This window comes from Toxoplasma gondii, chromosome VIIb (assembly GCF_000006565.2).
Source record: "Toxoplasma gondii ME49 chromosome VIIb, whole genome shotgun sequence".
Classification (NCBI taxonomy): Eukaryota; Apicomplexa; class Conoidasida; order Eucoccidiorida; family Sarcocystidae; genus Toxoplasma; species Toxoplasma gondii.
Window position 1 is genome coordinate 3,546,903 of NC_031475.1, and position 26,604 is coordinate 3,573,506.

The 26,604-nt window shown below is 50.0% G+C and overlaps 6 protein-coding genes across 6 annotated transcripts; 1 reads left to right on the plus strand and 5 right to left on the minus strand.

Annotated features, from left to right (window-relative positions):
• Positions 1–674: 674 nt before the first annotated feature.
• On the minus strand, positions 675–5,793 carry TGME49_258150 (proteasome subunit alpha type 7, putative). The gene is made up of 6 exons (XM_018781168.1): positions 4,961–5,793; positions 4,325–4,440; positions 3,798–3,975; positions 3,216–3,365; positions 1,863–2,039; positions 675–1,164 (listed from the first exon to the last, which is right to left on the minus strand). The coding sequence occupies exons 1-6, from the start codon at positions 5,012–5,014 to the stop codon at positions 1,102–1,104; spliced, it is 738 nt and encodes a 245-aa protein (XP_018637003.1). The 5' UTR covers positions 5,015–5,793; the 3' UTR covers positions 675–1,101.
• A 497-nt stretch (positions 5,794–6,290) lies between these two features.
• Positions 6,291–6,839, minus strand: TGME49_258140 (hypothetical protein; the record flags this gene model as incomplete). The annotated part of the gene is made up of 1 exon (XM_002364997.2): positions 6,291–6,839. One exon carries the CDS (start codon positions 6,837–6,839, stop codon positions 6,291–6,293), a length of 549 nt encoding a protein of 182 aa, XP_002365038.1.
• A 949-nt stretch (positions 6,840–7,788) lies between these two features.
• Positions 7,789–13,880, plus strand: TGME49_258130 (Rab1 protein; the record flags this gene model as incomplete). Its single annotated transcript, XM_018781167.1, has 10 exons — positions 7,789–7,814; positions 8,618–8,690; positions 9,300–9,347; positions 9,662–9,709; positions 10,220–10,359; positions 10,773–10,860; positions 11,154–11,222; positions 12,245–12,282; positions 13,181–13,251; positions 13,566–13,880. The coding sequence occupies 10 exons, from the start codon at positions 7,789–7,791 to the stop codon at positions 13,613–13,615; spliced, it is 651 nt and encodes a 216-aa protein (XP_018637002.1). The 3' UTR covers positions 13,616–13,880.
• A 1,615-nt stretch (positions 13,881–15,495) lies between these two features.
• Positions 15,496–17,367, minus strand: TGME49_258120 (Pex2 / Pex12 amino terminal region protein; the record flags this gene model as incomplete). The annotated part of the gene is made up of 1 exon (XM_002364995.1): positions 15,496–17,367. The coding sequence occupies one exon, from the start codon at positions 17,365–17,367 to the stop codon at positions 15,496–15,498; it is 1,872 nt and encodes a 623-aa protein (XP_002365036.1).
• A 2,811-nt stretch (positions 17,368–20,178) lies between these two features.
• TGME49_258110 (N-acetylglucosaminylphosphatidylinositol deacetylase) lies at positions 20,179–23,921 on the minus strand (the record flags this gene model as incomplete). Its single annotated transcript, XM_018781166.1, has 7 exons — positions 20,179–20,218; positions 20,566–20,628; positions 20,841–20,879; positions 21,406–21,651; positions 22,421–22,488; positions 22,777–22,964; positions 23,414–23,921. 7 exons carry the CDS (start codon positions 23,919–23,921, stop codon positions 20,179–20,181), a joined length of 1,152 nt encoding a protein of 383 aa, XP_018637001.1.
• A 1,709-nt stretch (positions 23,922–25,630) lies between these two features.
• On the minus strand, positions 25,631–26,548 carry TGME49_258105 (hypothetical protein; the record flags this gene model as incomplete). The annotated part of the gene is made up of 2 exons (XM_018781165.1): positions 25,631–26,090; positions 26,517–26,548. 2 exons carry the CDS (start codon positions 26,546–26,548, stop codon positions 25,631–25,633), a joined length of 492 nt encoding a protein of 163 aa, XP_018637000.1.
• Between the last annotated feature and the right edge of the window lie 56 nt (positions 26,549–26,604).

Below are 26,604 nucleotides of genomic sequence, written 5' to 3' on the forward strand. Positions count from 1 at the left end.
TGACGTGCTTTGTCACGTGACGAGCAGCGCGAGTGAGACTCGTCTACATGCGACCCCGTAGTTTGCTTAAAGCGTCGCAGACAAATGCTAACTGGCCCCCCCATTCTTCCGGATTCTTCTTGCACGTGGATTCGGATTTGGTGGAACTGCCACAGTATCCGCATGCCCTCTGCTTGCAAGGTCCAAGTCCTCTCACGTTTGTAGAAGACAGATCGTCGGCAAATGCTGTCCAGTTGTGCCACCACGCACCTGTCCGTTGGCATTTTGTCTCTGCTTTACGAAAGAGCGGCGACGCAGAGCAGCTGTGAAACGCCAGGAGACGGAAGCCGAGCCCAGACACCCAGTGAATCGGACCCGATCTCACTTTTTAGCAATACACAGGGAAACCGCGCGACGGTGACTCTTTTTCTTCAGCCGCAGAGTGTGAAGACACCTCGCCAAAGTCGTGCGGCAAAAGCCCGCAGATCGGAAGTGAACATTTTTTTCACCTGACTTTATGCTTCTCACACTCGCCATGTCCAGTGAAAACACAGGCTGCTTGTAAGGAAGCTAGAAAGGTGAAGTTTCGCAGTGGTGACGCGCGTATTTGCCTCCTGAGCGTGAACTCGCACTTCACTTTTCCCGGTCACAAAAGTCCCCCCTTTCCGTGCGTGGAACGTTGAGGTTCCGCTGCTCATGTTCACACACTTGTAAATCGGAGAGACAGGGAGCAGTATAGGAAACGAATTCAAAAAAACTGGACGGAAATCCAGCCTCTCAAACAGAAAACGAATCGTTCATTTACGGGGCGAAGTCGTCTGAAAGCGAGTCGTGGAAAAGTGCGTTTTTCGCGCTCTCAGAAAGGCAGTCTTGTGTCGCCCTCGCTAGCCGGCGCATCTCCTCATCACCGCTTCTGAGCATTTTTCTGAATTTCCAGATCTCTGAGTCTTTTCGAGTCCGCCCGAGTTCCGTGTCTCCTAACACGAAGAACGCCATCACAGCAACACCGTCGGCGTTCTTTTACTTCTACCGAGAACGCCTTTTCTCGGCGGCATGCAACTCTTTTCAACTTGTTTCCACGCAAGAAAACGTTCGTACTGACACTCGGAAAAACGCACAGAATTACGAGCTACCGCTGCTCTTGCTCTCCTCTTCCGAATTCTTCAGCGACTCCACGCGCTGAGCCTGAGACAAAGATAAAAATCAGAAAAAGTCGACAAAAATAAAATTAAAAGAACAAAAATACGCAAAAAGTAAACAAAAATCGGAGAACATCAACTCAAGCAGTGAACGGCTCCTGTCCTTCTGCGCACCTTGTCAGCGCCGCATACTTGCGTCCCGATGTTGCTAAATGTGAAAATTTTAAATCGACTGGAGAACACTCCGCAGTCTACTGAAAGCCTTCAGTGACAAACCGAATCCCCAGCAAAAACAAAAAATCTGCCGCTGAAATAACCCGGTCCATCTACACGTATGTATGTACGGATAAAATCTGTGCATGCATATGCGCACACGTATTTAGATATACTCATGCTTTCACATGTATATATCCCCAAACCCTAATGTCTATCTATCTATATATATATATATACATACATATGAAGACATGAGGAGCACGCATTTGCCGTATCTCTACACACAGACACACGCACGTATACATATGTAAGTGTATGTATGCATATTTGTACCTTTACAAACCTAATTATTTGCTAATGTGTTTATGTGTAAATTCATGTATACACAAAGAACATGCGTTTGACACAGGATGCTCATTAAATGCGTATACGTATACCTACGCACACCTACAAGTTAACGCATACATACAAACGCACATTTATGTATAAATACATATAAGGAAGACGGCACGCGCAACTGGATTTTACCTCTTTCTCGAGACGGTCCTCGTCGAGGAAGTAGAACTGTTCTTTTTTCACAACCGCTACCTCGATGTGGCGGTGTCCAGCCTCCACAACTTCCATGAGGGCGCCGACGGCCAAGTGAACTGCGCCGTCCTCATCCAGATCCGGTGCGTAATTCTTTTCCAAGTACTCTTGGACAGTCTGTAGATTGAAGGCACATAACGGCGTCTCTCAAATCGAATACGCTTCCGCGAAGGCCGCCTTTTCGCAGAAGACAACAACTCCTCAAGCCCATGTGGGTACTTGTTTGCATATTTCTCTACTTCTTTCCCTCCAGTGTGTGTACGGAGAGGAAAGAGTTGACGAATTCCAGGCATCTCAGCAGCTGTGAAGAACGATTCAGTCGTGAAACCATGCAAATCAGCGCACATGGATACCCCAGACACTTCGACCGTGGAACGAGTGCATTCCACCTTTGCACGCTCGCATAAATATCAATACATGTCTATATAAGTATATTTTTAGGTAAATATGGATATATGCATATGTATGTATATGCATATGCATATACACACGCACAGTGTGCATGTTCAGATACGCTCCTTCACAGTAGCCCCAGAGTCAGAAAACGCAGAATGAGAAACTCTCTGCTTCTGCAGAGAGCGACGAAGAGAAGCCTCCCCTGCGTGTGTTTTCCAGCGAGGCAGCGAGGAATTCGTGAGAGTTGCATGCAACATTTTTGAGTCCTGGAAAAAGAACTCAGTTCGTTCAGGAAACGTTGAGTGAAATACTTCAAAGTCTTCTCCTCTTCGGCACCCTTTACGACCAGCCTTTTCTGCGCAAGTGAGAGGTCCTGAAAAGCGTGAAGAGCGCCGCGCGTCTCAGTTTTTCCTTGTCCCTTTCGAAAAGCTTGTTCCTCTAAGGACGAGGGTATATTGATCACATACACGCGCGCGCCTGCGTTTCAGGCGTTGTTTCTCGGCGATGCGAGAAACACAAGAACCGAGAAACTACGCCCAGAACCACACCAACGTGAAATACTCTCAAAGCCGTATTCCCTGAAACCTGGCAATCTTTGCGCCTCGTTTCAAGCAGTCCTCTCGCGAGGAGGAGGGTATGCAGCAGTCACGAAGACAGGAACTGTGAGTATCTCGGAACTGGAGAGAGTTCTGTTCAGCGACTCAGGTGCAAGGAATTCAGCGAGAAAGGAACCTCTCTTGTTCCGCAGACCTGGAGTCACAAACCAAGTGTTCGTCGCACGGCTGCGTCTCTGTCGAGTCAGTTTTGCGTGATGCTAACAGCTCATCGAGTTCTTCGCAGTCCGAGGCATTTGAGAAACAGGTTCTAACAGTGTCCACCTTTCGTCGAACAACTCACTCGGTAGTTCTTCCCCATGGCTTGCGCCTTCCACTTCGCACAGATCCCAGAAGGCTCTGTTTGATAGAGAGCAATCGATCCATCGTGTTCCGCTCCCGCGATCAGGCAGCTGAGTCCGAAGGGCCGTACTCCTCCGCGATGCGTGTATTTCTGTAGAAGAAAAAGGAATCCCCACCACATGCGCGTCTGCACAGCCTCCGAAACTCATGCTCAGATCACACAAAAAGCAATTCATACATACATAGATACATTGATACATACATACACACATATACATATATATATATATATATATATACATGCATACATACATATATAGGATTATAAAGATGGATTGTAAAGATGTGTGTGTGTGTGTAAATGTGAATGTGCAAATAGACATAACTATGTATATATGAATATGAATATTATATATATAAATATATATATAAATATATCGTGAAGTTCCGGTGAACTCGAGTGCGGGATGGACCGCGACTGAGACGGGATGCTTCTCCACCGTAAGCTGCAGACGGGGGTCTTCCAGCATGTTGGTTGTCCTGTATTTGTCTGTCGAGGAATTCTGGACATCTCCGAGTCTACCTGCTGCACTTGTGCAATGAACTTGGAGATGTAGTCGACAGAAGGCGCCGTCGCAGTGTTGAGGCGGTAAGACTGACACTCCACCCTGGTCTTGTTGATCAACACCCGCGCGTCTGCGTGAAGCCCCGCAAACGCGAGACAGAGGTTCTCGTCGAGCATCACGACTTTCCGAGCAGTCCTGAAGAAACGCAGTTCGTCTGCGCCGTGGAAAGAAACGTGGACGGTCCTCACTTTCCAGAACGACAAAAAAGAAGCCTCTCCGACATTCTCAAATATTCAGTTCAACACCTCCACACTCTCGCATATCCAGAGACAGCATACACGCACATACATGTTTTTGTACATACATGTATGGTTATATATACATATATACGGTTATACACCGATACATGTGTGTATAAACGTATATATAAACATATATATATATATATATAAATACCGAATGTACAGGCGGGTCTCCAGGCGGAGTGAAGCAGACGATGGAAGAGAGAAATGTGGCTAGCCTGGACAAGAAAATGTTTGTTTACCGAGGCTCTTGAAGTCTCGCTGCCGCTTTCTTTTCAACTGCAAGGACGACAAGATCTTTCCCCATGACTCCGACGGCACATCCTCCTCGTCGAACAGCCTCCATGGCGTACTCGACCTAAAACGCAATTCACTCGTATACGAAACTCACGAAGTTGTTCACCGAAAATCCCCAACTCTGAATATACACAGATAAATATATATATAAATATACGCATAAACAGAGATGAATAGAGAGGGTAGGTGTGTGTCGACATTTGCATGTAGATACACATACATATATATATATATATATAATGTTCACAGGACTTTATTTGCGTCGGATATCGATGTAAATAAGAACTTCCCATTTTGCACGCACCCGCCCATGTGTTGAATTTCTTCCAAAAGGAGGTAACAAAGACTTTCTTGAGGGTCCCTCAAGAGAGCAGACTGAACTATGCATGTATACGCATATGCATGTGTGTATGAAGGTCCATCTCTCTATGTATAGATATCTATTGCATTACATGTGTGTACATCGGTAAATACACGGAGATATATCGGCAGTTTCGTCGGATTTTCTGTGCTTTAAGAGATGCGTCTTTTTTTCAAGCTTTTGAGTTGACGAACCTCCCGCTTTGTGCTCTGAGACAAACCTGGAGAAGGTGCCCGTCTGGGGAGAAGACTGTGATGGCGCGGTCGTAACTCATGGTGGCGAGGGAGGGTGAAAGCGTTTTCAAGTCGTTTTCTTCGAGTTCACACGAGAAACAGAGGATCCGTCGCCGTCGGAGTTTCTCCGTCGCCGAAGACGACCTGTCTCGGTGGACTGTCGAGGAGAGAAAACGTTTGAGACCGGAGCAGAAGAGCTCGAAGACGACGTCTCTCGACTCCCTCCAGAGCTCAGCTGTCGCGACACCGAGCGAGAGAGGCGCACCCGAGAGAGCTTCGCTTCAGAAGAGAAAATTTGGAAGTTTGGCTGGCGAACGGAGGTAGCTGTCCGTCTTCAGAAGAGCTCCATGTCCAGACAAGACGCGTGGAGAGCGAGCTGGAAGACGTTTGAGCAGAAGATCCTCGCGGTTTTCCACAAGTGTGTCGACAAAGAGAGCGAGGCAGCGAACCACGCGAGAAGACAGAGACGAGAAGAGAGGCCGTAGGTCGGGATAGCCGCGAGCAGGAAACGGAGGAGAACGAGGACTCTCTCCTGCTGCGTTCGCGAGACAGGCGGCGATGGAGTTCTTTGCTGAGCCCTTTTTCTCCAGAAAATGCGCGCAGAGATGTGGAAACAGCGAGTCTGAGACAGGCAGAAGGTCGGGACAGAGGTCGTGGAGAAAAACGAAGAAACAGGAAGGGTGCAGCAAGACAACCACACCAGTTGAGGGGTCTCTCAACGGCCGCAGAGCAGACAGAGATTCAGACTGGCCTCAGAGGAGTCACGGTGTTCTCGCAAAGGACGACAGAATTTCGCGGGACAGCACGCAGTGTGTATGGTGTCCATCGGAAGAGACGGCGTTCTGTGTGCGACGACTTTTGCAGGTCTTCTTTTCTCTCTCGAATGCGCGCAACCGTCCTCTCGACCGCGGCGGCGCTCCTCCTCAGGCGTTTGGAACGCGCCGCCTTTTTCTGGAGAAAGTCGCGCCTCGTCGAACAGCTTCTCTCCTCCGAGTTCTGCAAACTCTTCTCCGCGCGCGGAAAAGCCGGAAATCCTCGTCTGTACACACTGCAAACTCTCCAGTTCCAACGGCTGCTCGAAGGCAGGTGCGAAACTCTCCCCTTTTTTAGCTGCGTCTAGAGCCCCCCCCCGGTGCCTGCCTGATGTCCATCTGCACATCCACGTTTTCTCGCGGACAAATAAGTATATCTGTGCATGCGTAGGTGTACATCTCTTTGTCTGCAAGGGGCAAAGGTTTTGAGGCCGACGACTGCTGTGTGCTCGGATCCGTGGAAAGCAGAGAGAGCAGTGAGTGGAGAAAGAGCCGCCGCCGTCCGTCACATCTTCACTTCTCGCCTGCCGCAGGCGAGAGAGGCATTCGGATTTTGCACGGTGGATAAGCCGACGCTCGGCTGCGAGGCGTTTGTTCTCAGAGGCGCGTTGGCGTTTGGTTTTTTGCCTGCAACTCGTGGAGAATTCCCGGTCAAAAGCTTCTTGGAAAGTTCTCTGGAAGTGTGCAGTGCCGACTGCGAGGCGCTCGACAGTCGGGAAACGCAGGCTGCAGAAGACAAGAGAAGCTTGCGGTAGAAGGGAGAAGAAGACGTCTTGAAACTCAAATCGCATCTATCTTCGACATGAATCTCCAGTTTCCTCGGCCTGTCTCCCCGAAAACACTCACCCGCCAGAAATCGCGAGAGCCGAGCTGCATGTCCATCTGAACAGCTCGCTTCCCCTGTCCGGCTTCTGTAAGCAAGTCTCGACAAACAAGGCTTTGCAAAGACTGTAAGTCTGTGCGGATAGAAGTTTGTGCGAGCAATTATGAGAAACGCGTTGAAGAAGCTCGGAAGCTTCTGTCGGTGGACAACCGGATCTTCGCTCTTCCTCATACCCCATTCGAGGCTGCGCTGGACATGAAGACGCCAGTCTTCTCGCTGTCGAGCTTCCGTGAGTCTCAGCCGGTCCTTCTCCGTCGGACATCTGTTCTCTCTACTGGTTCAGCCTTTGTTCGTCGCGACCTGCAAAAACGCCACAGTTCTCTTCGCTCTCGAAAACGCCGGAGTTGGTCCGTGTATCTGAGTTCCGTTTCCTCTGGTGCTCTCCTTCTCGCGCGCTCGCCGTCTCCACGGCCGCGCCTTTCCGCGCGCGCTCGCCTCGTCTTGTGCAATTGTAAAAAACGCCTGTCTGAATGCCCTTCTTCCCCCGCTCCCCGCGGCCGCCCAACTGGCTCTCTGCAACCGTCGCGAAGCGTGAGTGCTCGTTTCCACGGCGTCACCTCGAACAGTAGGCGTCTTCGTCTCCTCTCCCATCTTCTGTGAACCGTTTACGGAGGCAGAGAACGCAGGCAGGTGTGCATCGAATCTTGAACGCGCAGCTGTGTAATTCGAAGCGCCTCAACCTGCGCGTTGGGACCTCATCCCCTCGCCGCATCGCGCTCTCGGCTTCTGTCTAGACACTCCGGATCAACAGCTTCGTCTCCAGTCGACTTTCGCGGTTGGGCGCGCGTCGCTTCTCGGAGAGAGTGCAAGAGGTGCATGCGCCTTTGGTGGCTTGCGCGCGCAAGCCTGAGGCCGACGCGCGGAAACTGGCCGCTGGACAGGGTGCAGCTCTGCGCTCGGATCCCTCTGTACACAGCTGGCCTCTGACTTTCTTCTCTCGCATCGCGTCTTCTTGCCCCCTTCGCCACTTTGGCTCCTCCCCGTCGAGTCCTTCCGCCTTTCGCGGTCTTCCCTCTCCGCAGACGAAGGCAACTCTGGCCTGGTTCTCCTCGGCTTCCAGTCCTCGTCTGCTCGCCTTCTGCCGAAAGATCGATTCTGAAAGTACCCCAGCAACTGCACAATGGCGGCAGGCAGACCACGGGACTAGTGAGTCTCTTGCACAGCGAGCAGAATCCGGTTCTCCAACGTCACAAACATACACTTAGAAAGAGACAGAGATGGTCGACAGAGCAACGCACATATATCCACATACCTGTAGGTGACACTCCATACATAACTTCATACGTACGTACACATGTACAAATATATATATATATATATATATATATATACATGTATGTGTGTGTTTCTGTATGTATTGAGTCGTGGAGAAAGATATCTTCTCTACGAGGTGGCTACGAGTACCTTTCAGAAGAGTAGAGGAGAAGAAAATGACACTCGCGGAATGCATGTCTTGATGAGAATCCTTAGTGAGTTGAAGACGCGAGTCTCCTCGTGTTCTCTGTCGGAAAGAAAAGCTTCTGTGGCCGTAATCAGGTGTATATGGCCATCTCAGCTTTTTTCAAAAAATCGCAAATGTTCCCTTTTGCTCGACTCAAGTTACAGGCTGTCTATACTCTCCAGTTCTTAAGATCCATGGATATTCAGATATATATACGTCTATGTATAGATATTTAGATAAACAGATGGGGATATGTAGATGCATACATATATATATATATATACGTATTTATAGGGATTTAGGTCGAGATATAGATAGATATAGCGAGAGAGAGAGAGAGAGCTAGACAGGCGCATGTAGGTCCAAGACTCACTTCCATTAGGCAGCAATTACGGGTGTGTTTCTTTTCGTCGAAAAGAAGAAGAAGGGCGGACTCGCCGAGACAACTAAATTCAGGTTCGCCTCTGGAAAACGCGTCTTTAGACCTCTGCCCGGGGTGTACGTACAGCGACCACCTCTTCAAGCTCGTCCTTATCGGCGATTCTGGTGTCGGCAAGTCCTGTCTTCTGCTCCGGTTTTCCGTGAGTCTTCAGGAAACGGATGCCTTCTGTCTTTCTGTGTGTTTTTCTCTGCCTTCGTCAAAGTGGATGTGCTGTCCGTCCTCTCTAACTCCGCATACAAATAGATGTACAAATATATATATATATATATATATATATATATATATATTTATATACGTACAATACGTGCTTGTAAGCAAATGGATATCTCTTCATGTGTATAAGTATCTATGTAAGAGTGTCTGTGTTCCCTGTGACTGCTCGTACCACCATATGTGTATGTATGCATTTACGATATATATATATATATATTTGTATGTATGTGTGTATATTGTGGAGCAGATGTTGGTAGGTAGAGAACTGTGTGCATGTGCAAGTCTTTGTCGGAGAGTGGCCAGGTTTTTTGATTTGAATTTTGCGCAGATGTTCGGGCACAGAAAACGACGGGGTAGAGAGAGTGTTTGCTTTTCGAGGCGCAGCGGTTGAGCAGCTCGTGTACAGACACATGCGCATGCATTTGCACTTTAGCAAGTACTGGAAAAGTTCATTTTCGTTGTGCGTGTGCGCCGTCTGTCGCTGCTTTTAGAGTGTCTACAGGGTGAGCTGCGTTCTTCGCTCTTCTGCCTGCAGGACGATGCCTTCACCGAGAGCTACATCACCACAATCGGCGTCGACTTTGTATGTTTTCTTGCTCTTCCACTCTTTTCTCTCTGTGTCAGTCGTCTCTCTTCTCTCTGTGTCAGTCGTCTCTCTCTTCTCTCTGTGTCAATCGTCTCTCTCTTCTCTCCGTCAGTCTCCTCTCTCGGTGTCTTTCAGATCCTCCTCGGATGTCGCTGTCCTCCGCGTTTATGAGGACAACTTTGTTAATCGACTTGCTTCCTCAGAGACTCGTTGTTGCGCTTCCCCCGCTTTCCTCTCTCTTTCGCTGCTTCCTCGGAGGGCCAGACGCATGCGCCATGTCTCTTCCGCGTGTGTCTGTGTCTTCTTCGCAGAGATTTCGCACGATCAATGTGGACAACGAAATTGTCAAGCTTCAAATCGTCAGGAAATCCACTGGAATTCCAAACAAGTCTCCACATAAAAAGACACTTGTAGATACTTCCTCTCGCATACGCATCCGAACACACACACACACACGCACCTATACACATGCTTACCTATATCTTTGCATCGATCTGTACAGATGTATATCTATACATATATACATATATACACATATGTATGGATACTTCTATCTATCTCTACATCTCTCTCTCTATATATATATATATGTATGCATGTGCATACGAATGCATCTATATTCAGACATATTGCTAGCATACGCACATATGCGTGCATGTCGTCACGTTTGCGCATGTCGTTAACGTTCCGTTTTTTGTTGGAAGCGTTTTCTGAGGGGGGTGGTGGAGAGAGTGGAGGGACCTGCGTCTTCTCTGGAGTGGATGTGAGTCGGCTTTTTTTTCTCCGCATTGCTGCTGTCTCGACTGTGCCGCGGAGTCGCTTTCGCGTGCCGGACGCTCTCCACTTGCTGCTTCGTTTGTTGCATGCAGTGGGACACAGCGGGGCAGGAGCGCTTCCGGACGATCACCAGCGCGTACTACCGCGGCGCAGACGGCATTGTGCTCGTCTACGACGTGACTGACCGCGAGTCGTTTTTGCACGTCGACGAGTGGCTGGCAGAAGTCAACAGGTGCGTTTCGCTCTCTCTCTCGGCTGGTGCGAGGTTCAGGCTCCGCAGTCCTGCCTCTCGCGCAGACAACTCCTCCGAACGCCGCTCGCCGAGCGCCTCCGCAGGAAGACGCAGAGGTCCGCGGAAGCCGAGTCGGCGCCGAGGAGAGCGGGGAAACCGAGGGAGGCCGAGGAGCGAGGCAGAGGGCAGCAACGCATGCAGGGCAGAGCGGCAGCAAGAAACTGAGAGAGGTGGAGAGGAGAGGAAGAAGACAGAATCCGAGAAAGACTGGCAGAGAGAAGGGCGTCGCAGAGGAGACTGTGTGCACACCCAGCGAGGCCGGGGGAGGGGGGGGGTGCGAGACTCAGAGAGTTCTTCCCGATATGCCTTTCCTGGACCGAGACACCATCTCTTGCTGACATGCATGCATGCAGATACGCAAACGAAAACACTTGCAAGATCCTCGTAGGAAACAAATGCGAGAAGGCAGACGATCGCCAAGTGTCAGTTGAAGAAGGCCAGGTAACGCCTGAAGAGATGTCGCTTCTCGCTCCACATTATACTGGGTTCCTCGTTTTTCTAAGCGACCGACGGGGGAGGGTGAAGAAGCGATTTGGAGGAAGCAAACAAAAGGCGACGGCTGAGGGTGTGTTCAGCCACACTGGTTGAATTCTCTAATTCTCGTGATGCATCGGGAGAAAACTGGTAAAAGACTGATGTCTTGGGAAATCCTGAGAAGACGCGTCTTTCCTCTCCCGCGTTGTTTTTTCGTCCCCCCTCACTCTGCGTCTCGTTTCTCTTTCTTCCCTCAACAGAGAAAGGCGGAAGAGCTTGGTATTTCCTTCATCGAAACATCAGCGAAGAATGCGATCAACGTGGACGAGGTGAGACGTGTGTTCTCTCTGGTTGGCCGTCGCTCTTCTGTCTCTCTGCAGAGTTCCTGTTTCCGCGTTCTCGCTTGCGCACTGTTGAAGTTCTCAGACCTTCACTTTTCTCCAGCTGCTGCACAGAACAAGGCAGAGAAAAGCAGAGCAGTGTCACAGCGTTTCTTCGCACTGGTCGTTCCTGTGGGTCGCGTTCCGGTCGGTCAGAGAACGTCTCTACTCTCGCTGGAGAATGCCGTTTTTCTCGTAGATCAGTGCAACTCTGAGACGCGTTCCCGCACGCGACAGCTCTCGCGGAACACCGTCTCGACAGTCTGCATTCTCTTGAACGGGCGGCGTTGGGGGATTTTCTCAAGAAATGTGTGTTCTCGTTCTGAGCCGGCAGAAAAAAACTCAACAGAAACAGGTCTTCCGCAAAGAGGCTTGCAGCGTTTCTATCTCGGTTCATATTCCCCTTGCAGCCAGACTCACGTCTGCTTACCTATCCATATATATATATATATATATGTATGTGTATGTATATATATATATATATATATATATATATATATGGATGTTGTTCAGGTGTCTATGTGACCGCATGAGTGGACTGCTGGCGACAGCTGTTACGTATTAGATTTAAGTGGACAGGAACACTGAAGTTGGTCCACGGTGGTTGCGTTCTGGACGTGAGATGAACTGTCGAATTCGCATTCGGGGAAAACAACTGCGTGACGACCTTCTTCCTCTCGCAGAGCAGCTGTAGCGGGACTCCGGAAAATGTCTTTCCGCGCGAAAGAAGACAAATCCAGCGCGAGCAGTGAATGAGAGGGATCTCGCGCTTCTCTGTTGCGTCGACGCGGACCTCTTTGTTTTCTTTGGCGTCTTTCGACGAGCTGGCTCGCTGGCGCATGTCTCGCCTGCGCCCGTGAGAGTGGAACCCCCGTTTCGTTGCCGCCTTCCTTCGAGCCTGCGTCTCCGTCAAGCGACTTTCGTGGAGCGCATGCAGCTGTGGTCTGCGTTCAGTTGCGTGTTCTTTTCAGGCGTTTACGGTTGTGGCCCGAGAGCTCATCAAAATGAAGTGAGTGTTTGGATCGATCTTTTCCCGCTTTCTTTTCCAGCGAAGCAAGATCTTTTGTGTGACGTGTGCGGCGCCGTTATGCGTGTATGTACCCGTGGCTGCATGCATGCTTCGAAAAGGAGGAAGCAGCGCTGGTTGTCGCGCAAAAAAAACACAGATTCCGTGTAAGCGGTGTGGAAAGGAGTAGAACGCGCTTTCGAGAAACAGAGCATATTCAGAGCAGCAGGAGGAGGAGCTGTCCGACTTCCGCCAGGAAAGGACACAAAGGTCTGTTTGTCTCTCTTGGCGCTCGAGGATTTTTGGTTGGTCTTTGAGTGGATCGTGACGGGGATCCATTTCAGCCGTGTGTCAGTGTGAGACTGTCGAGGCAGAGTGTGTACAGCTCAGAAGGACCATCCTTCCGAGTGAACTTTTGAATCCCTTTGAGCGGTGCGCAGGCGGTGCGCAGGCGCGACAGCGACCCGCATCCAAAAAGGCACAGTGTCTGCATTTTTCTCTGGGGTTTGTCTGGGAGTTTTCGCGGGAGACTACGAGGTGGCGAGTTCGGTTTCGTCGCGTTTCCTCGAACGAAACTTGCTGGGTGTTCCATGCGGAGTCGTGAAGCGTTGACGAGTTCGCATTCGAGTCTGCAAAGGTCGGACTCTGTGTCTGGGAAGGGATGCGACTTCTCTGCTGCCGTCGCATGCGCAAACGCCTACATGCATGCGTGGAGAGAAGTACATGATGTGTGTGTGTATCCGAGGCGTGGTGCGTGGTGTTGAGAGTCGAATCCGTTCGTCCTGTGTCGTCGGGAGAAGTCTGCTTTCTGTCTTTTTCTGAAGAGACGCGGTGGAGAAGAAAATGCAGAGAAGAAGAGAGACAGCTCGTCACTTGTGCTGCTTTCTGGGTGAACGTACAGGCAATCGGCAGGAGCGGCAGCAGGACGAGGTGTGGGGCCGCAGGGAATGAGGATCGCGAGTCAGCCCACAGGTACGCAGCTTCGACCGTGTCGTGTGGCGTTTCCAAGTGGAATCCGGAATCTTTCGCGTCTTTTGTCTCGGGTGGAAAGAAAAGAGTGAAGTCGCTGTCGAAGTCCCCGCACTCGCGGCCGAGAAAATTTCTTTTCGACCTAGCGGCTGTTGACGGGGTTCGCAAGGATGAATTCGTCGAGAATGGAGTGTTGTTGGGGGGCTGTGATGAAATGCACACCACCGTCGCGCCGTGGTTTTCTCCCTGTTTCGCGTTGTCTACACTGAGAGGTGTTTGGTAACTGTGTTAATCAGTGTGGTGCTGTCTTTCCTCAGGTGCTGACAACCGGGCTATGGCACAGCGGACTGGCAACTGTTCATGCTGATCAACACTCGCAGTCCTGTTGTTTCTCGTTCTTTAGGCAAAAACGCTTTGCAGTTTCCAGTCGCGAACGAACGCTTCTCTCGGTCTCTGTTCGCTGTAGTTTTCAGTGATCGGCACTCGAAAGGCACCTTGCGCCGTGAGAATTCCTCACGGGCTGCGCCTCTCTTCACTGCCTCAAGGCACACAGTATCACGCAGTGCTCTTGCGCAGAAACTCAGACAACGCAAGTCGTCGATAGACCATGCATCGAAGAATGGGCTGCTCGCAGCACTTACATGGATTCGTTTTCGTATGGAAGATGAAAATTCAAGGCTTAACAGTCGCCGTAGACCTAGAGACGGACAGCCTGTCAACAGCGCGTGCTCCAGCGGTAGTCTGGAGAGGAAACAAATGTAGAGATCTGAGACACGTCGCTCTGAATTTCTTGCAAGAAGAGGGGCAAAGAAACTTCGAGAGAATTCAGACTTAACTCGTAAATAAATTGGAGAAAGAACTTTTTCATCAAAAGCTCGTGTGGAAATTCGCAGACTGTGAAAGCCTACTCTTGACCGAATAGCCTGACACGCCCTACATGGGGACCATTGATACGGCGCTTGAGTTAGAGAGAACCCTGGAGAGTGGAACAGGCAAACGCAGTGCGGTTGCACCGGAGACAGAACAACGCATTTGCTGGCGATCTTTGATCCAGAAATTGACAGTTCAAATCGAATGAACAGTCATTATAGTACCTAGAGTATTGACTGTGACTCCGGGTATGAGACACAACCACGTTCTTTAGGATCGCTGTGCACCATGTCCCTGCTAGACTGCTGAAGCCAGCAAAAAGTGTTGAACTTCAATGAAGTGCATTAAGGTTATTCCGCATCGGTATGTTCTAGGTGAAATATTTGGGTCAATGATCACTCGTATCACCAGTGAGAAGGGGCATTTTGTTTCAAGTCGTGCACGCTGTACCTAGGGTGACCGGACAGTTCCAGCAAAACGGAAGTGCGACGGTTTACTGATATTGAACTAGCACTGTCAACGACTACCGCTGCGAAACAAACACGAATATAAATGTCAGCTACGTAGGCTGAAGAGCCAATCGATGTCTGCGGAGGCAGTGGGTAATGCTCTTTCAGACGAAGGTGTTTCTGCGAAACCAGAATCTCTGTCGCAAAAGGCGGAATTCTCATCCTCTTGCTACGATAAGGCAGCACGAACCCAGGGTCGGAGCGTGAGACAATTCCAGAAAGTAGACAGAAAATCAACGGGCACTACCAACTCGAAACTTTGCTGGCTTTTCAACCACACGATGAGACAGTCTCCCCTTAGCAGCGGGACACGCAGCTGTAAAGCAGAGAGAGGATGCTGTGTGTGGAAGGTCTGCTGTATCAGAGAGATGGACCGGAATCCAAAGAAAATCAAAGGAAAAGTGCGATCCCATCGTGATGCAACGGTTTTCTCCCTTCTGTTGCTCGTGACGGAACCTTCAGCGGTGCGAGGAGCAAGTCGGGGACACTGAAAACTTAACAAAGTGACTGCTTATACTTTGGAAATCAGAAAAAGCACTTCCACTGGTCTGTGAAGTGTAAAATTAAGCCGTCGGCACTCTGAGTTTGATTGCCATCAAATCGCGCGGAAGGTGCGACTGACTCACGCTTCATATCCGCTTCATGGAAGGTTCCATCCTTGGTGCCGATTTTTACAAATTTCGGCAAGTATCAGTCGAAAAAAGCATCCTCTCTTCTGTCACAAGGTGTTTGTCTCCAGCATTGCGTCTATGTGGAATAATCTTTCACGGTGGAAACTGCGGGCGGTGAGAGTAGAAATGCTTTTCCTGCAGTCTTCGCCGATGGGCTAGATCGGCATGGGCCTTTGTCAAGTTCCTGCTGCAGGAACTTACTGCGCCCATGCGATACTTTGGATCTCAGCTCCGCATGCAGGGCATTCTAGTAATTCTTCTTCATCAGCTGCCTCTAGCTCGATGGCACTGTCGGCTTCTTTCGCGTCCGGCACACGGTTCTGTGCCGCGTTATTCTTAGTACACTCTCCTCGAGTGCGACGGTCGTTGGGTACAAGTCGAAAACTTGGATGGGATGCCACGCACCAGTAACAGAAGTGATGTCTGCACGCGTCTCCTCTGAAGGGCAAGAGAATGTCTTCTTTTCCGCAGAAAACGCACGAGGCGTTTTCTGTTTCCGTGAAGTCAGACTCGCTGTCCGTTTCTTCAGCACAGGCCTGATACGGGAGTGCGACATCGCATGTTACCGGCCCTGACCTGGGGTCCCGCTTCGCAAGTTCTGCCTTTGTCAAATAGATTCGACGAGTTTCACCTTCCCTCAATGACGGAAAGTCGGCGCCACCGTATGTCAAACGCGCTAGACCGCCACAAGCAGCTCGAAGAGAGCGGTACCCCAAAATGCGGCACGAGACACCAATGGTTCTTAGAAAAACCATCGCGTCGGCGGAACCTCGAGTAGGTTGGCTGGCAAAAGTATGTGCGTTGGAACTAGCCGTCGATCTCCCCACTTGATGCTGAGACAGGCTGACGGTTGGTGTGCATGTTTTGGGCCGTGGTGAGGGACGCTTCTTGGAAGCACATGTCTTGCCCGCTTTGCTTGGTCGAGATTTCGGCTCGTCCTGTGACCGCCGATGTCCAGTATTGGACTGCGAGTGCTCTGCCTGCTCTGCAGATTGCTGCGACTGCAGATCGGAAGCGTCCGTTTCTCGTCTACGAAGCTCTGCCTCCTTTGTTCGTAGCCAGACGGCCAGACGGTGGCGCAGAGCAGCGAGTCTGCCTCCGGATCGTGTTCCGAGGCGCAACAGCCGTCGAAGAAGCAAGCGGTGCTGAGGAAGATTCGGCACAACGAGGAGCAGCAACTGAGTCAAGGCGTGCCAGTACAGTTGGTGTTGCAGCAGTTCGAGGGATATGCTTCGGGGCAGAGAAGGAGCAATGAATTCCATTTCCAGTCCCAGCAGCCAGTCTGTTAGACTGCGGTGCGTCCCGTGCACAAGGAAGGAGATCGCCTGCACCACTTGCAGTGCGACCAGAAGCGTGTGCACCAGTTGAGAAGCCCGGTAAAGTACAACGACCAATCGCTCCTCCCGCGTAAGGGCAAGATGTGAGACTACGGCACCTGCTCCCGCAGTTCTCTCTTCTCCCGTCGCAGACGCGTGATTGCCTGTCGGGGACAGGCTTGCATTTCGCCGTTCCTGGGCGGGGCGGAAGCGCCGAAGAGCTTCGGCGCGGCGGGCTCGCTGTTGCAACACAGACAAGAGCGCCAGGTACCGCTCTGTAACGGCACTCTGCAGCACCTCGAAACCGTACGGCAGGAGTATGGAGAAGAGCAGAATGAGTAGCTTTTTCCTCTTGGACAAGAACTGCCGCACCTGAAAATCTTTCAGCCCTTCCGTGAGCGACCGCTCTCGTCTTGCCGGTGCAAGAAGAAACGCTCGGTCTCTCGCCGCCGCAGCACTGAGAGCGTGTGACCCCGGCTGCCCGGCCTCGTCCGTCTGGGATTGTGATCGGTATTTGACATTCTGGAGTAGGTCACCAGGAGACGGGCGGTTTCGTAGTGTGTACGCGCAAAAAAAGAAGAGCTGAAAAGCAAGGAAGAGTTCCCGTTGCCGTCTGACCGGCGACAGGGGAAACAGGTGCCGGAGGATCCCGTTTGCTTCCTCCTGCAGCAGAAGAACGAGTTCCTGATCCACACGAAGTGCGTCGACCTGATTGACCCGCAGCACTCGCGGCCCTCCAGAAATAGCACACATTGAACGATTGCCGCCTCTGGCGGGTGTCTGTGTAATCATTGGATCGGAATATCACGGACCCTATACTCTGGATCGAATGAACGTGTTACTCCTTCTTTCCAGGTTTCAAAACCACTAAAACGAATGCCTGAGGACACAAAAGAAGCACATGTCCCTCCCGCAACTCGGTAAGTTACAAGCTGTGCACGCAGGACAGACATGACACTGAAAAACAAAGGCTCCGGAGCACACCAAGCAAACCAGAGCGAGTTACAGCCGCAGCTTCGATGGTATTGCAAATGCCTTTCGACCTTGCTCCTGCTCCACGACAGCCAACGCTGAAAAAACGACACCGTAGGGGAGGGGAAGTCAAACGACGAGAAGGAGAATCCTTTTTCCAGGAGATGGAGAAACAGGAATGAGGCGCACAAAGGGACAGCACAACACTCTAACTTGGAAACGACCGGGAACACTGTGGTAGAAGGGGGCAAGGGTGTTTCTGATGGTGTACAGGTTGTACAACAACAATCGAGAACGAACGTTTTTTTGTTGGTCCATTGATATATAGGCCTCTGAAACTCCACGTTTACGACGAGAGACACTCGACGGAGATATCAAGCAAACGAAGCAAACGGCTCTCTGACTGTCTCTCTCCATGCTTCAGCTGCGCTGTTGTGCCACTGGCAGTCTCTTCCCACAGTACAGGTCCAGGCATCCCGTATTTAGACACTTTCCCGAGAATTACAGTGCAGTGATTACATTGAAGTCTCGGAAACTAAAACCACGTCTGACACGAAGCAAGCGTGTAACCAAAAAGCTTGAGCAATACATGCGTTTTTGAACAAAGCATATACGGAAAACATGATCGTTTAGGCGAAGCACGGACTGTCTGTGTTTGGCGTAACCTCGATTCCTACGTTTCGTTGAACCAAAATGGCCTTTGCTCTGCTGTCTGTACGATGCGCTGAAAGTGACTCAAATGACCTTCCAATGTGTGTGCTTTAAGTCACCGAAGGAAATGCATGATCGGGAAAGGACCCAACCTTTTTTGTGACCCCCAAGACCGTGGTATATTTCAACGCGTTGTGTTCCTCTTGCCCGGCACAAAAATCACCTACGAAGACCAAATGGATGACAGACAACCGCTTAGAAGTCAGTTAAGACGGAATTCTCACGAAACTTAAATTCAGGATGGCGAGCTGCTCTCGCTGACAACCACGGATTTGATAGATCGACAGACACACAACACACGATTCGGTAAACCGGAAACGGTGGTTCTTCTGCTCTATTGTTGTACATATGTGAATGAATTAACTATGCTGGCTGGACCCGGTCCTTCTTGTGCGTCCAAATGAAGCAGTTTCACGATTTCGGCCGTAACGGCCAGCCACCCTCGTTTTCGCCTACCACATATTCTGGTCGACACAGGGGCTCTTGAGGCTGAATGATCGACCCAAGCGCTACAACGACCCTTTTTTTCAGCTTTTCCTTCATCGCTTCTATTCAAGTCGTCTACGCCTCAACACAATTTTCTTTATGTGAATTCAAATCTCCCTCACATGTGTTGAAAGACGCGCCACTGTCTGCCGTAGAATTTCGCCTTTCGGACATTTCAACCTAACACTCATGCCTATATGACGTATCACGGAGTAGTGAACTCTCCAGCAATATTGTGGCCTCGAACGAATCTTTCAAAGGCACTTTTCCAAATAGAAAAGAATTAGTCGTCTTGCATCTGCCACCTTTGCAACCTGCCAAGAGGTGCAGGTGACACTGCAGCAAGAGATGCAGGACACCGTGCCGACCTGTCCAACACGCTTCTGCCTTTCACATGAGAATCACACGAAAATCAGGCATGGAAGTCTCTCTCTGCAAAAGGAGGTTTTCGCTTCACCGCTCTCTCTGAGACAAATCGCGTGCAGTTTCGTGTCCGGTTTGTCTACATCGCTGTTGTTGCTGCATGTGTCAGAGATGTACTGCAGGTATACATTTCAGCGAGCAATTGCATGATTCATTTTGAAAAGCAGTTCGGTTTTTTGGCGGGGCACAGGCAATGTTCTGCAGGAAAACTTCCGCTGCAGCCCCTCCCTTTAATGGAGAAGGCAAACATTTGCTCTGTTGAAACAGAACGTTCGTGACGGCGTAGCCGCAAGGAACATAGACTCCCGAACCGAATCATCTGAACCTCGCTGTTTGTTCGTCAAATCGTATGAATTGCCAGCGAGAACACATGTCGCTTGGAGGAAGCCCATGCGATACAAATGACCTGCAATTGGTTTTTAGCGACGACAAGGCAGGGAACTTGCCTCCACTAATCGATTGTGAACCCAAATGTGAGACCGGCAATTCTGACCGCAGCCGAACATGAAGTTTGCCAGAGAAACACGCGTCTTTTTCCAACGACCTTCTTAGAATTTGTCTGCGGACCAACCGACTACTATCCTGTCTCAGAGATGCTCACTCTCAGTACATTGGTACTGATCACACTGGCACCTATTCACTGATTTTCTCTTGCCCAGTGAAACCGGAGGTACGATTCCAATCTCTAAAAGGAGAGTGACCGGTGAACGAAAAGAAGAGCTTCTATCAGAACCGGATGGTCTCTGTATCCATATCGGGTTGGCTTCCAGGCAGTTGGAGCAATGGTATTCGGCAGCAAGTTCAGAGAATTAGATATGCGGTCTTATCCGACCGAACACCTTTGAATTGTCTCTCGTGCACGCGAGAAAAAAAACCGTTTGTGCCCGACTTGTGTGCGAAACCGGACGCACATGAAACGTACGACACCCCTCTTCTGGGCATCTGGCAGAGGCCTTACAATCCACCCCCACCTTAAACAGTAATCCTATCGAAGACATTGGTGTACGTGTAGCTGCAGGTGACAGACAAAGCAGACAAATTACAAAACCACCATGGAAATAATACAAAATGAGCTTTCACCGACTGTGTTTATGCAGTTCATCTATTCAACATCCTCCGATTCTCTGGAAACTTCTCCGCTACGTGACAGCAATATATGCGGGAGAAGAACGCAGTCCGTCTCGTGCGGCGTCAAGCCCTATCAACAAGACCCCATAATTCACAATTCCTTACTGAAAATCAACATTCACATATATATATATATATAAATATATAAATATATTTGGTGTGGAAGAAGCATCACGGGTGGCGCTGAAAACTGAAGCTGTGAGTATTTACATTTTTTGGCCGTGCGCTCACCTGGAGAAGAATACAAACATCCAGCGGAACCAGACGAACTGAGACCAGTGTGCACTCATTCCCCTGAAAAAGACAGAAACCCCCCAAAACACTGGCATCACAGACTTCCCCTCTTTCTTTGGAGACTGCAGGCGATACAAACATTGCTGATTTTTGTTCCCTGGCACCTTGTATTCGACGAACTCTTCTGTTCGTTTCGAAGTCTTCTCTTATCTCTCTTTTTCGGTCTCTGAGGACCCCGCATCCGTGCTGCCCAGCGTTCCTCCCGCACTCACCTGATCGACAGAAACGGAGTGAGTTTCACCGAAGCAATTCTGAAACACAAACGAATGCAAATGACAAACGTAAGCTCGACAGAAGCATCCGTATCCAAATGCCTACAAGCTCAATCACTCTCTGTCCACATGTCCATGACGTTTTCCCTTTACTAGACACCTGAGAAGTTCTATCTCTGCCGATACATATATATATATATATATACATATATATATATGCACATATACATACTTATATATATATATATATATCTACATATACACGGCCAAGTGTAGATAAATGTGTGTATGCGCACTGGAGTCCCCTGTCACTGAGTTTGTAGACAGCGTCTGACAAAGAGCTTGTTGATATTTGTAGAAACGCGTTTCCGAGGTTACATCCACAGACATTTCCTCCTGCAGGCCCCGACTGCCAGGAGAAGGGGGAGATCTGGCGCAGGTGGAAGAAGTTGCGTTCAGAGGCGAGATTGTTTCATCGACTGCGCCAAGTGAGTGTCTACTTGCTCTTCTGGGACTCCAGCGATTTCCAACAGTTCGACATCTGGCCTTGAGAGAGCGACCGTACCTGTTCGGTTTCTTCCGACACGCTACCGTTGACAAGATGACGTCAAGGACGCCCATGTACTTCCTGAAAAGGCCGTGTGACTGCAGCAGATACACATCCGTTTGACTCATCCGCGTTTCTCCACGTTCTCGGCTGTGTCTCCCGCGTTTCGTCACCCCGCCGCGCTCGTCCTTCCCTTCGGCCCTCTGGCGCTCGGAGCCGCCAGGCCTTGCGTTTCCTCTCGCTCTTTGTCTCTCGTGCAGAAGCCTGAAAAAAAGTCGAGTCCGCGCATATGCAGAAGCCCAGAGAAAAAGCGGCGGATACGGGAGGGATACGAAGGACAGCCAACGAGAAAGAGAAAGGTATTGCCCCGCTTTCCAGCACACAGACTTCCCCGATGCATGCCTTTTCACCGTCTACCGCAACTTGCGACAGCGAACACAGTCGAGGAACGCCACAGGCAGGCGCAGTCGCGCACTGAGAAGCTCGACGAAAGCACCGCGAGGTCCTGCGAGACAGGGGAAAGGCGCGTCCTGAATCAGCAGATCATCGAGATGAAGACTCGAAGCTGTCAGTCTGTGGAGCAGAGAAAGACGCCGCGTCAAGGATCGACAGCGAGACGACACACGGACGACGAAGCGACAGACAGCTCTGCAGATTGGGAAAGGAGCGCGAAACTCAGAGCCGAGACAAACCAGCTTTCTACACACTCACGCAGGCACACAGGCTCCCGCGCCTCGAAGGACGAGCTGAAACTGAGGAGACAGAGAACACAGGAACTGGTGGAGAAGACACACACGTCTGGACAAAAGACGAGACGAACTCGAGGAAAGAAACGGCAAGAAGACAGAGGCGACAGAGACCGACGGAATGTGTACGGGCGACTTGAGGTAAGCTGGGCAGTATGAAAGCAAGCAGAGAGAAGGCGGAGAAACGGAAACAGTTTTCGAATGCACTGTTAAAATTAACAAACAGCGACGCAGAGCCACAAGCAAGAGGAGACAGAAAGAAGCCAAACGCAAGAAGAAAGACCTACCTGACGCCCCTGAAAACGCTGATGTGGTTCGGGTGTCTCGACACTCCGCGTTCATCGAAAGTGAAGATCTAAAAAAGTCGCAAAGAAAGAAACCCTGTGATCACCCATCGCATGTGTCTGTTGCCTCTGGACCTCCACCTTCACACACATACAAAAGGCGTCAGTGCCCGGAAATCCAAATCTCTCCATATATATAAATATCCCTATAAATAAATATGTATATATATGTGTATATTATCTACATAGATAGATGCCTGAATTTCCATTTAGGGGGAGACATCTGTAAGAGCATTCGACATGCGCGCTGCACGCGACTGTTTGCAGCGTGATGATTTGTTTTTTCTCCCTTTTCTTACTGTAGAGATTTCGTTCTTTTCTATGAATTCTTCGACGACGTCTGCAACGCGCTCTGGCGACCAGAGACCCCACCCGTCCTGCAGAGCTTCGTCGTCTAGGACGAGAGCGTTTCCGTTCTCGACGCCGAAGAGCCTGGCAGCGTTCAGAAACTCCCGCGACCGGACGCGTCCGAGTCCGGCTGCATTTCCTGAATGAAGAGGTTGGACATGCAGACAGGGCAGCGATGCAGTGCAAAGGTCCGACAGAAGCGTGGACCAGGGCGCCGCGGAAGACAAATCTCCCGAGACGGTCGTTTCCAGTGAAGGAGACAGACACAAGGGAGAAGACACTGGACGAGAAGGAGAGTTGGGCGAGCGAGAAGACACAGAAGGGGAGAAGAGAAAGGCAGAAAAGGAGCGGAGAAAATGAAGTTGAAAAGAGAGAAGACAAAGTGGCGAGGGTGAGGAAAGAGACAGTTGATGGTGAATAGAGAAGGGGGTGAAGAAAAAGGATGGAGGATGACGAATAAATGGAAAATGACGAGGGAACAGACACTTGCGGAGGAAACGAGGAGTACCGTCGAGTCGGAGAACCGGCCAAGCATGAGACACTCTATGAAGAAAGAGAAGAGGGTCTTGATCTGAAAGAGATACGAACCTGTTGAGAGACACAAAAGGTGGACTTGGACATGCTCAGAAAAGTCTCTCAGCAGCGCGAGAGTTGGAGTAAAAAACATGACCTCATCATCTGGGTGAGCAACAACGAGAGCGACCTTCAGTCGGTTGTTTCTCTTCTTTTCTGTGGGGCTTTCTTCCTTGTTCTCCCCATGAGCTTCGTCTCCCTGTTTCTGTGCGCTGTGTGTCTCTTTTCCTCTCTTCTTTGCTTCCTCGTCTGGCTTCTCTTCGTTCCGCTCTACGCAGGAGGATGCGACGGCGCCGACATCACTTCCTTTCCTGTTTAGAAGTTCAAGAAGGAAGCGGCGCGCATGTGAGGCCTGTGCATGCAGCAGAATGGAGAGGAGACAAACTGCAAGGGAGAGAACTGGAAGGAGAAGAAGAAATACATCGAGGTCGGAGTGTACAGACAACAGCTGCAGAGGCCCCCACAAAAATCGCGAGTGCGAAGGGGAAGACGTTTGCGCCAGACGGCGCTGAATCCTCTCCATTACATTCACACGGACAGCGAACCGGAGACGGAGAGAACAAGAGAGAGAAAAAGGAGGGGAGAGATAACAAGGAAGCGAGAACAAGGAAGAGAGAAGAAGAGAGAGAGAACAAGATAGAGAGAACAAAGGGGAGAGGAGAAAGGGAAGACAACAGGTGAGAGAGGCAACGAAACGAGGAAGAGCAGAAGGTCGGGAGAGAACAGGGAGACGAGTACTCGGCAAGAAAGGAGGGAACGGAGGCGAACGAGCGACACAGATGACACGATACAAAACAACAGATCATCAGAGAAAGAGAAGAAAGCCAGCCCAGAGGGCGACAGGGACGAGGACAAGCAGTCTGGAGACGAGGTATGACGAGAAACTTCTCCTCGACCTCGTCTCGTCTTTTTCCTTCGCAATCTGAGGATCTGCAAGCGCGGAAATACGAAAAAAATCGACTTTTCTGGAGAAAGAAAACCAGAAATTTTCTCGTCCTGGACAAGAGGCTTCGACAGCGAGAGGCGGAGAAGCCGCAGCGAGCCAGGAGACACCCGCTGCGACGTCGATAGAAGACAAAAAGAGACACCCCGCCACGGCAACAAGAAAGAAGAGAGGATCGCCCCTTTACTGCACAGAATGTTTCCTGACTCCAATCAATTAAAACTAAAAGACGCATCTAAAATTCCCTCCCGTAGAAGCACAGAATGCTTTTTTTCATAATTCTTAATTAAAACAATCTCTTTTCGCGCTGCCTCCCGCGATGCCGCCCTGCTTCTTCTCAGGTCGGTGACTTCGCCTATACACAGCCTCCCTTACATAGATGAAAGAGGCGCGCCGATCTGCCTGGGTCGCAGAACTTTTTCAGGTTGTTCTAAGAATTCTTATTTCAGCGACAGTTGAAAGGAGAAAGACGTAAGAGATGAGCAGAGGGGGCACTGCATGCGGTTTATCAAGCTGCATATGGCAAAGAGACACTGTCGCGTCCTCCAAGGGAAAGCAAAACCTCATCATATCCACACTGTACGGGGGAGGGTGGCTCACACTGACACACCTATACACCAATGTATAAGACATACATACCTTAAAAATATATATATATATGTATATATATATGTATATATGTATATATTATGTATGCGTGTTTAGAGGGGCGAATCCATATTGAGGCATATTCATATATGTCTGAGTATATGTATGTGAATGCTTCTGTCTGTGTACTTGTGTATGTGGGGTGCACATGCAATTGCGGCACAGATGTATGTATGTATATACATATATATATATATATGCGCGATTCTGAATAGCACACAGTTTCAAGCATTTTATTGAGGACACAAGGGCGGCGAGTTGTTGTTTTCTTCTTCTCTGCCTTTTGCTCTCGTCGCCTCCATACACCCTGAAGCGGAAATCTGTAGAGAAGCATCCTGACAGACTCATGCGCCTTTCTACCTCCTCACAACGACAGGAAGCTGGGCGTACCAGCTCTGTCTCTCGTTCGCTTTCTCTGCATGTAGAGATCGACATTCAGGAGTCATTGCTGAAGTCTCCTGGCCGCAGAACGGCTTTTGCATCTCTTTCTGCGTGTATGCTTGACAGTCTGTACCTAGGAAGAAAGTGGAGTCGCATGTTTTCTTTCAAACTTGCTTCTGTGGTGTCTAGGTGAAAACCCAGAGAAATCTTTTATATTCGTCACTTTAGAGCGGCTAAAGAAGCGTGGAGGAAGCCTGAAATCATTCTTCACTTTCGCGTTCTTGTCTAGTAAACGGATCTCCAGGCGCGTCCTTTCGAAAAACGCATGCGTCTGCAGCAATCGAGCACAGCTGCTTGAAATCCTTCCCCTGACAGTATCTCCTCTGCTCCCGCGGTGTACCGCCTATCCGAAACAGAACGATTACGGTAAAAAGGATATACAGAACTACGAAAAATAGATACACAACTGCGCCGCGCGTCTCCCGCTTTCGGTCGCGTTCGATTCGGAGAAGGCAGGTCGCGACGCGCGCATGCAGATGCCTTTTCGAAGGTCTCAAACTGGGGAGAAGAGAAGGACGAAAAAGACGCTTCAAGTTCCTCGGGTGCATGCGTTGCCAACACAGAGCAAGAACTGACGGGATGGACTTCTGAGTCGAGGAAACATCGAGAAGGCCAAGTGCTTCCACTTCTCTCAATCGCAGGAAACGCACTGCAGGACTGCTTTAGACAGGAACGCAAAAAAAAGACCTGCATCTCTTTATATGCCCAGAGCTTCCTTCTTGCATATGCTCGTTCATCCATGTTTACGCGCATCCACTCACCTCGAATGTAAGTGCATGCAGATCTACTCAAGTATCAGCATATACCTACAGAAACAGATGTGTACATCTGGGTGCTTATCCATGTTCATGTCAAAATGCATGTCTACACCGAACTCAAATTCTTATATATATATATATATGTTGCAGATTGCGTCGCTGGATACAGAACTGGTTATCGCTGGCATTTGCAGGGTGCCAGGACAGATGAGAGCGAGGCGACGCATGCAAGGGATATGAACGTCCGAGAAGAACTCGAGTTCCTGGATTCTTGCCACCCAAGCGCAGTTTTTTTTTAGTCCGCGTCTGCTTTTCAATACGGACTGACCGCTCGTAGTCTCCCTCGTTCCTCCACTTCATTCTGCCCTCGCCTCTCTTGCCTCACTGCGTCTTCGCGTTCTCTTCTTGCTCGTTCT

Bases quoted from the DNA above. Each gene is read 5' to 3' on its own strand.
- TGME49_258150 (XM_018781168.1), bottom strand. From the start codon at position 5,014: ATGAGTTACGACCGCGCCATCACAGTCTTCTCCCCAGACGGGCACCTT. The intron at 4,441-4,960 runs GTTTGTCTCAGA...ATTGCGTTTTAG, and splicing joins CAGACGGGCACCTTCTCCAG to GTCGAGTACGCCATGGAGGC. The intron at 1,165-1,862 runs GTAAAATCCAGT...TCTTTGTCTCAG, and splicing joins AGGACCGTCTCGAGAAAGAG to GCTCAGCGCGTGGAGTCGCT.